The sequence below is a fragment of the Panthera tigris genome, chromosome E1 (genome assembly GCF_018350195.1).
Source record: "Panthera tigris isolate Pti1 chromosome E1, P.tigris_Pti1_mat1.1, whole genome shotgun sequence".
NCBI classification, from domain to species: Eukaryota; Metazoa; Chordata; class Mammalia; order Carnivora; family Felidae; genus Panthera; species Panthera tigris.
Window position 1 is genome coordinate 59,352,954 of NC_056673.1, and position 13,558 is coordinate 59,366,511.

At 56.9% G+C, this 13,558-nt stretch overlaps 1 protein-coding gene across 1 annotated transcript in view; it reads left to right on the top strand.

The window, feature by feature from the left end:
- The window catches only part of RPTOR (regulatory associated protein of MTOR complex 1), a 331,489-nt gene that overhangs the window by 224,708 nt on the left and 93,223 nt on the right, over positions 1 to 13,558 (top strand). Inside the window, exon 10 of the mRNA XM_042965566.1 lies at positions 7,277 to 7,352. Within this exon, the coding sequence (XP_042821500.1) occupies positions 7,277 to 7,352 (76 nt within the window). The remainder of the gene's footprint in view (positions 1 to 7,276; positions 7,353 to 13,558) is intronic.

Here is a 13,558-nt window from a genome sequence, read left to right on the forward strand (position 1 = left end):
GTGACGTGTCTTCTACTCGGGCCTCCCATTGATGGCATTTGGTTTCTTCCCGTCCCCTTGCTTCTGTGACACAAGCGGAATTTGAGGCAGTGCTAAAACGGGGCGATAGCAAAGGTGTCTGTCCGTGGGAGAAACTCTAATACAGATACTTAAAAACAGCCATTCACTCAAGGTGTATCTTCGTGGTCAGGTTTATTCCAGCTAGTGATTTATTTTTTTAAATATGTGCATGACCACTTTCCCGTGGTGCTGAAAACGTGGAGAGCCGGGGATGGGTTCGTAGACGTACTGCCCTCAGCCACTCGGGAAATCAGGAAGTAAGATTCTCCTCTGTGAGGGAAACAGGGACGTGCCATGTTGGCTCCTAAACGATTCTGTGCGTGTCCATACCCGCGTCCGGTGTTTACAGGGTAAAGCAGAATGTTGCCATGGGGACCCCAGGCGGCGGGGCCACCACAGTCCCCACGTGGCAGGCGGGTCACGTGTGCAGAGTGGCCCCGCCACGCTGCAACTCGGAGGGTGTTTGAAGGCCTTTATGGTGCTCAGAGTGAATAATTAGAGTGAAGATAGACGTTTCTGGAAGAGTGGCTCCTCAAAACTGCCTTTTCCTCTAAGAAAAGTGATGTCTTAAGTCCTCTTTCTCCCGAACCAGGTTTTTATAAAACACGTATTATAAAAAAGGGAAGAAAACGGTGGAAACGCTGCATGAGGTCAGTGCCACGGCTGGTCTTGGCAGGAAAACTGGTGAAGCCACAGGGAACGGGCGTCACACCAGCTGCGCGGAGCGGAGGGCCTCCCGGGCCGCCGGCGCCGCTGGCCGAGCAGGCTCCCCGGGGCGCGGGGCACCGCCTGTCAGAGAGAGGCGGCCCGCGGCCTCCCGACACCCCAGCACGCTCCTCGAGTGCATCTTCCGGTGAACGTGCACCTCTCTGGCTGTAGAAATGCCTCCCGTGAGCTGGCTCAGCCGCATGGGGGAAGGGCCGCGGGCTGCGCGGAGGAGATGGCAAAGCCGGGCCGGAGCCGGGCACCCGGGGAAGGAAGCAGCTGCAGACGGCCCCCCTCCTCTTGTCCTCCCGGGCTGCTTTCCCAGGATTGGCCTCCTAGAACGTTTCTGAGTTCGTAAGAACGGCTTAAGATAAGGTCCAAAGCCCAGACGTGACGGCAGCCCCGCGTGATCCCGCCGTCACCGTTAAGGACGGCTTTCTTGCCAGCGCCGAAGGCTAGGAATGTGGCCCTCTCTTTCGCACGCTCAGCACCCCCGAATCTCATAAAGCACATCTGCATTTGTCCCAGAAACATGAGCCATACAGAGGTCCACAGGGGCCCAGGGGAACGCGGGGAAAGCCTCACGGGATCCGAGGCAGGCAGAGTGGCTAACAGCCGTATGTGTGCCCCCGGGCCGTCCCCCTCCCCTGGCCTGGCCTCCCTGGGCACGTCAGGGCCCCTCTGCAGCTGGAACGTACCCTGGACGTGGGGTCTCGTCCGGTCTCGGCCTTCGCGGCCCCCATCGTGCGGAGCGCCGTCCGGCCTGCTGCCCTCCCTTGCTCCCTGTACGTGGGATCCAATCGTTGCAGCTGGGGCTCCGCGGGGAGCAGCCTCGTGTGCTGGAGCCGGACCTGGGCTCCAAGGCCCCGTGCTCGTCCGTGGGTGAACGTGGCGGGCCAGGATGCCGCGGCGCAGGCACAGCTGTCCGGGGACGTGCCCAGAGCTATGCATAGGGGCAGGACAGGTTGTAGGGGTTGTGGGTGAGCCACCCAAACGGGCCAGGTAGAGAAACGGGCCCGGCCTTCCCGGCTTCACGCCAGGCCCTCGCACCAGGGCCCCTCGCGTCACCAGCACGTGCAGACGCTGGCCTGGCCGGGCCTGCGTTCGGACCGCCTGGGGTCCCGGTGCCGTGCCAGCTGCTGTTACGGGAGGAGACCACTGTCAGGGTCGTGGACCGTAAAAGGGCGGCTTTTCAGAAAACGTGCAGCAGGTGTCGTATGGCCCGACTCCCAAAAGCGCGTTCTCCGTTTGGGCAGAATTTAGAGGTGGTGAGCCAGGGAGGGCTTCAGTTGGCAGGAGTCTCTTTGTACCTTGTCTGCCCCCATGTGCCGGTCCTGTGGGAGCATCCAAGAGGGAGCAGTGTGGGGCGAGGGGCAGAGGGCCAGGTGTTGAGCGCAAGCCTGCATCGTTGACACTCAGCTCCAGGGGGCAGTTTGGGCCCACGGTAAATTTTTAAGAGTAGTCATAAACTCCTATTTTCATGTCCAATTTTCTTATTTTAAAATGTTGATAGCCAATATAGTATTTTTTTTTAACGTTTCTTTCTGAGAGACAGAGTGGGGAGGGGCAAAGAGAGGGAGACACAGAATCCGAAGCAGCCTCCAGGCTCTGAGCTGTCAGCACAGAGCCCGACTCGGGGCTTGAACTCACGAGCTGTGAGATCATGACCTGAGCCGAAGACATACGCTCAACCGACCGAGCCACCCAGGAGCCCCACCAATACGGTATTTTTAAAAAAACTTTCTGAGGGCCAAACCCAACCAATAGGGGGCTAGATGCAGCCTGCTGGGGACTCTGCATGAGTCCGGGACCACGGGTGCCCCGGGGAGCGGAAGCAGGGGGTTCTGCACCTTGGTGCCCCCGGGGCCCCTGAAGCCTGGTAGCCATGCAGGTGGGGAGGCATCGGTGGTGGCCCGGGCTCTCCTTTCGTGAGCCCACCCTGCTTCACCGTTGGCCTCGAAGGTCCTCTCCAATTGGGATCTTTTTTGGAAAGGCTTGATATCATGGCCTTCTATCTTTATATGCTGAGAAAGGCCATGCAAGTAAATCTACAGGGTTCTCTTGCAGGAATCTGCGGTGATGAGATTTCCAGGGAGGAAATCATATGTGTACCGCACACGTTTCCTCCAGATAGGGTTTTCCTAATGACGGTGCCGGCATGAGGTGTAGCCAAAGAGTAAACATTAGTCAATCCCATTAAATGTTGAAAATTATGCCATTAACCTACTTTGATCAGGACTTGGGTGTGAAAGCAGCCTTTAGATTTCAAGTAGAAAATGCTCGTAGAAACATAATCAAGCGGCAATGGCCACCACAGCACATGGAGACACGGGCGTTTCCGGCCAGTGCGAGAGTTCACTGAGCACCCAGAAGATTCAAGGGGACTCGTTTAGTGGTAAATACACCCCCCACGCACACCCAAATTAGGAGTGGCCACAAAGTGTTTTAAGTTTATTTAGTTAGAGCGCGTGCATGTGCGTGAGCAGGGCAGGGGGCAGAGAGAGAGGGAGTGAGAGTCCCAAGCAGGCCCTGCACTGTCAGCACAGAGCCCGACATGGGGCTCGAACTCACAAAACCACGTGGTCATGACCTGAGCCGAAGTTGGCCACTTAACTGACTGAGCCACCCAGGTGCCCCGTGATCACGGTTTTTTAAATGCTGTTCCCAAGTTCCTTGTCAAAAGTGACCCAAGTCCTAGTCCCCTCGCGTGGACTGGCTTCCCTCCAGCTGCTGCTGGCCTGCGGGGCCGCCTTGGATGAGCCTTGCTTTCTGTTCACACCCAGGGGCGTCTAGAAGACCCACACGGACGGTCTGTGCTTCCTAGGGGAGTGTCCACGGTGACAACGTCTTGGTCCCGCCCACCTAAACAAATAGTGTCAAGGCGGGAAGAGAGTGTGAAGGGGATGCTTGTAGGTTTCCACTCTCTCCCGGGCTTTAGGGAAATGCTTATTTGCACTTGCGTTTTCCTGGGCCCCACCCCGGCTTTGGCTCCGGCTCCTGCGTTTGCTAAGGTGGTTTCTAAGGAGATGCTCGCAGAGGGACAGCCGTGCTTCCCAGAGTGACACAGGGCTGCAGCTGTAGGGCTGGCCGGGTTGGCCCGGCTACCGTGTTGTAGATCTGGGGAGGAAGGGACCACCTGGAGACGGTGGGGGTCTTTATTTCTTTATAAAATCGTTCAGAGTTGTTTCTAAGTCAGAGGTCAGAAACACTGGGTGTAAACGCCAGGTCAGGCCCCTGCGGGCGGACCGACCCGGCTACCGTGGGAGGCCTCCTCCCCTGGGGGTGGTTAGAAGGAGCGGTGGAAATACAGGTTAGTTGGTAACGCAGAGTCTGCTGGCTTCACGAAGGAGAGTCTTGCTCGCTCCATGTGGCCTAAGCGTGAGCCGCGGGGACCCAGGCTTCCCGCCGCCCCGCAGTGGCCAGCCCCGGGGGCCCAGCTCGTTCCTGCTCTCGCCGGTGTCTCTGTCTCATGCGCCTCATCCGGGGGGGGGGGGGGGGGCGGGGGGGGCTGGGAACGCGGCAGGTCCCGGGTGGCCGGCGTGCCGTGCGGGAGGCGGGAGAGCAGCCGTGAGGGACCAGGCTGTGGTGTGGTGTCGGGCGCAGAGTGGGGAGGACGTGAGGCCCGGACGCCAAGATGGTCGCGCTGCGCTGGGCTCAGTTCTGCCGCGTCGCCTGGGTGCTCGGTGCTGGCGTGGGCTTGCGGCGGAGCTGGTTCGGTGACGAGCCGCGTTAGAACAACGCCCCTTGCTCTTCCCGTCCCTCCTCGGAAACGGACCGGAGCTGCTGCATCCCCAGGGAGCACACAGCCAGCCGCGGCCTCAGAAAGAGCATCTGGAATAAATGATGTGCCGTCTAGTTACTACAGTGCCGGGGTGGTGATGGAGAGGTTGAATTTTGAGCAGGGGAAGGAGGGAACAAAGCCCAACAGAAACCGGGGTCGAAACGCAAGTCTGCACTTGCACTTGGCTTCAGGAGGGGCGCTAACGGCGACGGGCGCTCGGCGCGGCTCCTGTTCAATCTCTGATGTGAAGCCGCCAGGGGCTCCTTCTCCTTCACTTTCGATTTCTGCAGGCCGTGAAACCTCGCCTCTCTCGGCCGTAGTAACCTGTGCTTTCCGTCTCCGTCGAGGGCGCCTCGCCCGCTGCGCGGTCGCTACAGATGGAGGCCGCGCGCTCTTGGAAGGCTCTCCTCCCGGCCCACTCCCTGGGCGTCTGCCATCGCGGGCCCGTTTCCTGAAAACCCGAGCTCCTGCCGGCACGGCACGTTTTCCCGGGCAGTGACTCATCGAGCTGCCTCTGCCCCACGCCGCGGGGATCCGCTCGGCTGGCCAGGCTGTCGCGGCGCCCCCTCCCGCCGCGGCGTGGCCGCTTCGCGGGCTGTGGGAAGTGCGAACGCAGACACCTCCCGGGTTGGCCCCTCGCCACGGCCTCAGACTTCCCAGGACTCACAGTCCCACTCTCCCCGAGCGAGAATCCAAATTAAGACGCCAAGTTCATTTTGATCTTAGCCTAGAAAACGCAGCCGGTTTCAGCCAACCGGTGAGAGGCTCCGGAGAGAGCGCCACTCTCGTGCTGCCGGGCTTTCGTGGGAGCTCAGGTCCCCGAGCCGACCCTTTCCCCTGGCAAGCACCAGCAGCCAGAGGCCTGGAGAGGGTCACCGGGCCTGCTCCAGGGCCCCCTGTCATGTCCACAGCGCCCCCCCACCCCCGCCCGCCCCTCTGCACACACGAAAGCACATTCCGGGGCTGCTTGAGGACCCGGTCCCTGAGGGAGGGGCCGACCCTCGGGAGCCGCCTGGCCAGCCAGTGACCACGTGGCTCTCAGAAGGACTCTCAGAAGGACTGTCGCCCTCTGGCCCCGGTGCAGCTCCGTGAGGCTTTCACTCTTTGGAGGGACCCAGTGGGTGCCAGCCACGAGACCGCAGGGTGGCCTGTCCCAGCGTGGCCTGGTTCCGCTGATAATCCAGGACACGCCCGCCAGGACCGAGGACAGCCGTGGCGGCGTTTTCACGGGAGGCCTGTCCTTGCCTCGTGATCTTGGTGAGAGGGGCTGAGAAGGGCGTGTCGCCTGCTCCACACAAGCGTGGTTCCAGCCGCCCTAGACCCACACCTTTACCTGCCCCCAGCTGGTACACGCTTGCAACTCCTCAGGTTCAAAGTTTTTATTAGGTTAAATTCAAGGAATTTTTATAGCACGGAATTGCAGTAATTGACTTTGTTTCTGTCTAACAAAGAGTAAATCTCTCCCTCAACGCCGCTGAAGAACCGTTCTGCCTGCAGCCTGGCCACTTATTGAGCATATGGGAACTATTTATTGCTTGTTCTTTGAGGCACTTTTGATTATGTGCTGATTGCCTCTTAATTAGATTGGTGGGGGAAGGGTGTGCTTGTTCGGCGGGGGCCGGTCTGGGAAAACTGGAATATATTTCGTGTGTTTGAATAATGACAGAGAGCCTCCAGGCTGTTGTTTGTCTTACGTGCTTCCCGTGTTCTGGCTGTTTACATTTTTCGTTCCTGATTTGGTCCCCCCTGGGGACGTGGAACAACGGTACCCCCTTCCCCACGATCATGTGGGGCCATGAGTCTAATAAACGGCAGGTGGAATCCTGCCTCTCAGGAGGTGTCCTGGGAGAAGGGGCGGCCGTGCTGGAAACCAGATCCGCATGCCGGCCCCCACCTTGTCTCCACGAGAATGGGAAGGGAGAGCAGGGACAAAGGAACCTTGTGTCCACGGCATCCCCGCTTCCCATCTGTGGCCATAGAGAAAGTGAGGTGATCGTCTGTGTCAGTTGAGAGCTAACGCCGAATGCCACGAGTGGCCCTCACTCCTCGGCGCCCCTGAGAAGGCACCTGCTCTCCCAGGGTCTCCCGAGGACCCTCCGAGCAGGCACGATGGGAAAACTGACGCCAGGGAGGCGGAGCCACACTCGCCAGGCCATCGGGCGCACTCTGGCCGTCTTGTGTGTGTTTTGAGCTAGGTCCCGATGCTGTGCGAAAGCGGTGGAGGTGGCCAGGGTCACACGTCAGTGACTTGCCGTCCTCTCAAACGAGGACAGGGACACCTCATCCTGAGTGGCTCCTTCGGGGACAGGCCCAGGCAGCGGGCAGTGTGGGGCCAGTCCTGATTCGGGGCGGGATGAGGGGCCGCTCAGGACGGGGGGCCTAGACAGAGTCGCCTCCTGGCCCCACGCTGGCCGTTTCTGATGAAGCACCGTGGGGCGTTTGCGTGTGACACTGCCACGGTCCGGAAACCACGGTGCCACGGCTGCTTCAGGGCCGTGGACAGGCTGTGGCACCAAGTCAGGGGAGAAGCTGTGGCAGAAAGTGAGACCGTCCCTTTATCTCTCCCAAGCTCTTTTCTCATTTAAATTTAAAGAGAAACCACGTTAACAAGACGGCTTCAGTGTGCAGCCAGATGCCTTCCTCCTTCTCCTGTGGCCCGGCCGTGGCCAGGGCCCCGCCCGGAGAAGCGGTCAGTAAGGCCCTGTGGGCGCCCCTCTGCTCTCTCCGCAGGCAAGCCTGGGACCTGGCCGTCGACATCTGCCTCTCTCAGCTGCCCACCATCATTGAGGAAGGCACGGCGTTTCGGGTGAGTCCCACAAGGGCGTCCGTGTGGTCCACTGGGGTGGCACCCAGGGCGCTGGGTTGTTGGACTTTGTTCACCCTCCTGGGAAACCGTGCAGTCAGCAAAGTTTGGAAGATCGCATCTGCCGGGGGTTAAGGATTTTGAGCTGGCAAGCTCTCCAGAAATGTCTTCTCTTAAAATGCTGTCCTTAGCGTGCGCTCCCCGAGCCGTGTTCCGCACTCTACCTTTTACCTGGAATGGGTTCTAGTTTCCCGAGACTCCTGACTGGAACCCTCGGAGGGTGTCAGGTTCGGCCCTGAGGGGATGGCTGGTCCCCAGGTCGCCCGGGGGCCTGACACGGAGGGTCTCACGGCCCCTCGCCACCAGCCCTTCTCGCTCCCGCTGCTGCACGGCCTCCTTGGCTTCATTCGGGACCTGTCTGTCGAGTGCTTACCGTGCACCAAGCCTGAGTACACCTGCAGAAGACCCGGCCCCTCCCTGGACAACCCTGAGAAAGGGGTGGGGGGGTCACACCCGTCGAGTTAGAGCGCGGCTAGGAACAGGCGGAGGGTGTGGGGAGCACGTATGTGCCCTCTGACCCCCACAGGACGGGGAGACTTTTGGGTCTGGGAGGAGCCGGACAGCAGGGGGTAGTGGGCGCCTCCAGGCCACCTGAGACCCGGGTGAGTCGGGGGGTGGGGCCAGGTGGTCAGAGCCCCTAGCCTTCTGTACCCACACTGTCGTCTCTGGCCCAACCCAAGACTCCGGTGGGCAAGCCCGCTCCCCTGGGCCTCGGTCTCTTCGTTTTACAGGAGAATCGGGGTGGTATCCATTGAAGGGGCTCAGGAGGACTGAAGGAGTTCACACGGGCTGAGTGCTCAGGTTGAGCGTGGGTGTGTGTGTATGTGCACATGTGGATCGGGGTGGGGGTGTACATATGTGTGCGTATCTGTGTGGAGTACGGGTACTCGTGGGGGTACATGTATGTGTGTGCATATCTGTAGGGGCGTGTGAGTGCACGTGTGGGGTACGTGTATGTTTATCTACATGGGGTGTGTGTGTATGTGTGCGTGTGTGTGAGGTATGTGTGCACATGTGTATACATGTGTATGTGTGTAGAGTGTATCTACATGTGTGTTTGTATGTATCTGTATGTGGGTCTCCATGTACACGTGTGCACATGTACGTGTGTCTCTCTGGTGTGTCTGTGCAAGTGTGTGTGGGGATGTATCCGTGTGCATGTATGTGCATGTGTATGTATCTGGGGTATGCCTACATACACGGGATGTGTGTGCATGTACATTTGTGCGTGTCTGTGTGCAACGTGTGTCCACGTGTGCTTTGTGCTATCTGTGTGGGGTGTATATCTGTTGTATACGTGGGTGGGCGTGTTATCTATGTGAGGTGTGTCCATGTACATGAGAGTGTGTGTGTACATGTGTTCACTGTGCATACCTGGGTATGTGCGTCTCTATACGTGTGTGCACATGTGTGTATACCTGTGGTTACCTGTCTATACATGTGTGTATATGTGTGTGTTTCTGTGTGGGGTGTGTGCTTGTGCACGTGGGGTGTGGTGCGTGTGTGTACGTCTGTAGGGTGTGTGTATGCATGTGTGCTTGTGTGCACGTGTGTGCACATAAGTGCACACCTGTGTGGACGGGTGTGTGTGTGTGTACGTGTCTGCATATCTGTGGGTGTGTGTCCGTGTACGTGTGTGTTCACGTACCCGTGTGCACGAATGTACATGTGTGTGCTGAGTGTATCTGCAGGGTGGGTGTGGGAGGTGTCCACGTCTGGGTGCGTATGTACATGTGTGTGGGGGACGTCGGTGCGTGTGTGTGTACATATGTGCTCATCTGTGTCACTGCGTCGTGTGTCCGTGTGCACGTGTGTGTGCGCATGTGATCGGTGCAGGTGCGTCTCTGTGCACGTGCGTGTACGTGTGTGCGTATCTGTGTAGGTGCGTGTGATCCGTGCAGGCGCGTGTCTCTGTGGGGTGTAATTCCTCAGATGGTCTGACGCCCCTGTGGCGGGGGCGATGGGCTGAGAGGCCTTCCTCTCTTGTTTATCTCCTATCTCCTCCTCTTTAGTGCTTGAAAACCTTCACGTTTTAATATGAAAACGTTCAAGCCTCCACAAGGTTGGAAGAGTAGTACAGGGAGCACCTGTGTGCCCACCGTCCTGCCGCGAACATTTGCCACTTGCTTGAGCACATCCACCCCTCTCCGTCCGCCTGTTCTTAACGCTCTCACAAGTTAAATCGCAAGCCACCTTGTTTTCCACCCTGAAGGGAGAGCTGGCAGGGCCTGCGCTCGGCTCTCAGCAGTGCGCGTGGCCCCTTCCCGCTGGACCCACACTGAGGCAGGGACCGGGCTCGTGCGGTCACGGAACTCCGTGGGGACAGCCCAGCCCCCCCCCCCCCCCCCTGCAGCTGGAGGCCCTCCCGAGTGCCTCAGCTCGTCCAGGGAGACGAGGGCCCGTCGCCACAAACACGTGTTTAGAAAACCTCCTACAGTTCCGGCTTTCTAGACCGTGTGTGGTTTTACGTTGTACCCTTAGGGGATCAGAACTCTCCACTCCTATGTAAAACAACACAGCTTCTGCACGATTACCCTTCCGCTCCACTGCCAGGCACACTTGCGCGGATCTCAGCGCTTCATTTCTAATCTGCTGGAATCAGCGTTCTGCATCTGGGAATAATCTCCCCCCAATAGTGATAGGGAGGGGTAACTGACGTAGACCCCCTGCTAGGTTTTTTATTTTGTTTTCACTTTTTCGGGAGCAGAACGTACGTAGAGAAAATTGCACATCACAAATGTGCGGCTTGAGGAGTTTTTATAAGAGGAACACACTCCAGTAACCAGCACCCAGATCGAGCGGCCACCTGTTAGAACCCCCCAGACGCCCCTTCCTGCCGCCTTCAGTCTGCTTTCCCGAGCGCAGCCACCATCCCGCCTGGTTTCGTGTGCTTGGATCAGCGGGGTCCTACAGCACGTCGCCGTCGTGCCTGCTTTCGCTCAATGTTACATCTGCTCCCGCGGTCGGGGCTCTTGTCACCATGGGGGACGCTCCAAGGGTCGTGTGCCCATCGTCTGGCCGGTAGGCATTTGGAGTTTACTGGTAGCACCCCCCACGAATAGTGCTGGCCAGTGCCAGGCCGAGCCGTCGGAGCCTGACAGGAAGGAGAAATCAGTGATGCTGAGCCTGTCTTTACTCGAAATTTTGATGTTTCGTTCGTTATGGATTTTCACATTTATTCTTTTTAAATCTCGCATTAATGTATTCTTTTATTTCAACTACTGAATTTTCTGGTGCCCCCTTAAGTTTTGCGGGTGCTGCTAATTTTTTACGTGGCTTTGGCGCGTTTGTGTCGGGGGCACACACTGGGAGTGAAGTTGCTGGTTACCAGGCACACGTGTGGTCGGTTTTAGTAGACGCTGCCAGGCGGTTTTCCTGTGAGCGAATCAACTTGCACCTCTACACAGCTTACGAGAGTTTCAGTTGCCCTGTATCCTCATAAACGCTTGACACTTTCTACCCTTTTCCCTTTATTTGGCTATTGTGGTTCAGTGTGAAGAGGTGTTTCACTGAGATTTTATCTTGTGTTTCTCTGATGGTTCGTAGTGTTGAGCACTAGTTTGTATTTTCATTTGCCATTTGAATATCCTCCTTTGTAAGTTGCCTGATCAACTCTTTTGGTTTTTCTTTTATGTTATCTGTTTCCTATCGATTTGTAGTGGTTGTGTATATAATCTGAATACAAATCCATTGTGAATATCTTTTTCTTTTTTTATCTCTGTGGACTTTATTTTCATTTTTTTATGTTTTTTTTTTCCTAGAACAGAAGTTTCTTCTTTTAACATCCAATTTATCAGTTTTTTTCTCATTTGCTTAAAGACCTTTGGTATCCCGTTTAAGAAATGTTTACTTTGAGATGAACACCCTTGAGAAGGTGTTCTTTTTCTTCTGAAAGCCTGATCATTTTACTTTTACCCTTAGACTCGCAGTCCCTCTGGGATTTACTAGCACGGACGGTGTGAGATAGGGGTCAAGACGTGCTTTCCCACACATGGAGGTTGAGCTTACCCAGTGTTATTCGCATCGAACCAGGCAACCATCTGCACGGGCTGCTCCTGGGTTCTCAGCTCTGCCCTTTGGGCCACTGTGTCCTTGCACAGTACTGAGCAGCCTTGATTATGAAAGCAATTTTTACAGGGATCGCATGGATCTGTAGACGGACACAGGGCAGGCAGTATCTCCACAGCGTTGCGTCTTCCCATCCATCATCATGACTGCGAATAGTGTCTTTCTAAAATTTTCTGTTTTCCCTTTCTTTGTATATATATTGTTTATAAGAGATTTTTTGCAGTACCATTACTAAACTCACTATTTTGTTCTAATAATTTTCTTATAAATTACTGGTCTTCATTTTTTTTTTTATTTTCTTATTTTTTAAATGTTTGTTTATTTTGAGATTGGAAGAGAGAGAGAGAGGGAGAGAGAATGAATCCCAAGCAGGACCCATGCTGTCAGCACAGATCCTGACATGGGGCTTGAACTCACAAACCGTGAGATCATGACCTGAGCCGAAATCAAGAGTCAGATGCTCAACTCACTGAGCCACCCAGGCGCCCCTGGCCTTATTTTAAAACCTCGTTGTCAAATATACCAAAACAGAGCCCAGCATGTTGGTCACTTGTCCAAGGTCAGTAGTTGGGAGGACAGAATTTAATTAACAACGGAGAGGAGCCTGATCAGATTTGGCATTTCCTGATGTCGGGAGAAGGGGAGAGTGGTTGCTCGCGCTGGGAAGCATGGAGTTTCTTGAAGGACTTGAAGAAAGCCCATCTGCAGGCTGAGCTCTGACAGGCTATGGAATTTGAATGCTCTTGGCCACTGGGCAGTTTTCTTTTGTCTCCTCTTGTAAGTGGTGAGGTCATCGTGAGTAGTGAGTGTCACTGCACGTGAGGACAGACACCGGGCAGTGTAGCCGTGTCGGGACCGGGGATGGTAAGCGAGAAGAGGAGGAGGAGGTGTGTTGAGATTACTTCCTCTGTGCCTGAATCCCCCAGGGGTCAGGTGGCTCTTTGTGCCCATCTGGCCTTCCCGCTTTCTGTCCTTTTCCGCTCGCGCCTCTTTTCAGGCCCCGGGGCCATCTGACACGTGGGCTGACCACAGAGCAGCCCGCCTGGCCTCAGAATTGCCCTGGGAGGCCTGGACACGCGGCCCCATGGCTCAGAGCCTCTGCACAGCAGCTCTGATGCTACAGCCGTAATCTTGGAGACCCGGCCCAGAACCCCTGCTCTCCCTCATCCTTAGGTGCACACGGGGGCAGCTCTCGAGGCGCTTTGGGGCGCGTTGCTTGGAATGCCGAGCCTGCTTGTGTTGGGGGGCTGCCCGCGCCATAAGGGGCACGACAGCCCTCGCCACGTACCTCAGCGGCAGAGACTTGCCCTTTCTGTGAGCTTTGGGTGAAAAGACGTGGAACGCTTGTCCTCGCGGTGTGGAACGGTTTCTCCGGCAGTGAGCAACACGGGAGCATCCTTCATTCAAATCCGGACTTAGAAGGAGGGGGAAAGAGATGGAATGACCTGAATTACCCGAGCTCCCCTCAGAGACCAAAGGTCTCCCACGCGTGGGGACGGAGAGCTTAACAGAGGTTACTGTTTTTAACCAGTTCAGGAAAAATTCACACTTGAAAACAGGAAAGCCAGTTTGGGGGTTCCACCCCAGCTCCCAGGTCGCCCTCCGATTTGGTGCACCTGGCCCACGCCGACTTTGCGGGAACGCGGACTCCTGGGCGGTGCTTGCTCTCCGCACACTTTCCACGCCATGGACTGTTCTGAGGGGACGCTGTGGCTCTGCCCACCAGGCTCCTCCGTGGACGGTGTGGGGTGAGCAGGCCCGGGGTGGGGCCTACAGACCTGAGTCGTGCAAACACGCGGGTCCACGCTGTCTACACGTGCCACGGTCGCACCTTCCCGGCCCCCTTCCTTACGCACAGGCACTCTGAAATGCAGCCACCACCTTCCCCTTGGGCAGGAGGACAGGGTTGGGAGGCAGAGATTTGTAACTGGGGATTCTTCTGGTTCAGGGTTTGGGGACAGCACAACTGTGTGTTAGGTGAAAATGATTCTGTCAGACCGAAAAACCCAGCGTTCCCGCTAGCCTGGCTTCTCGGTTCCCGGACCTTCTGGCGGCCAGGTCCTCCCTCCTCCTTGAGCCGC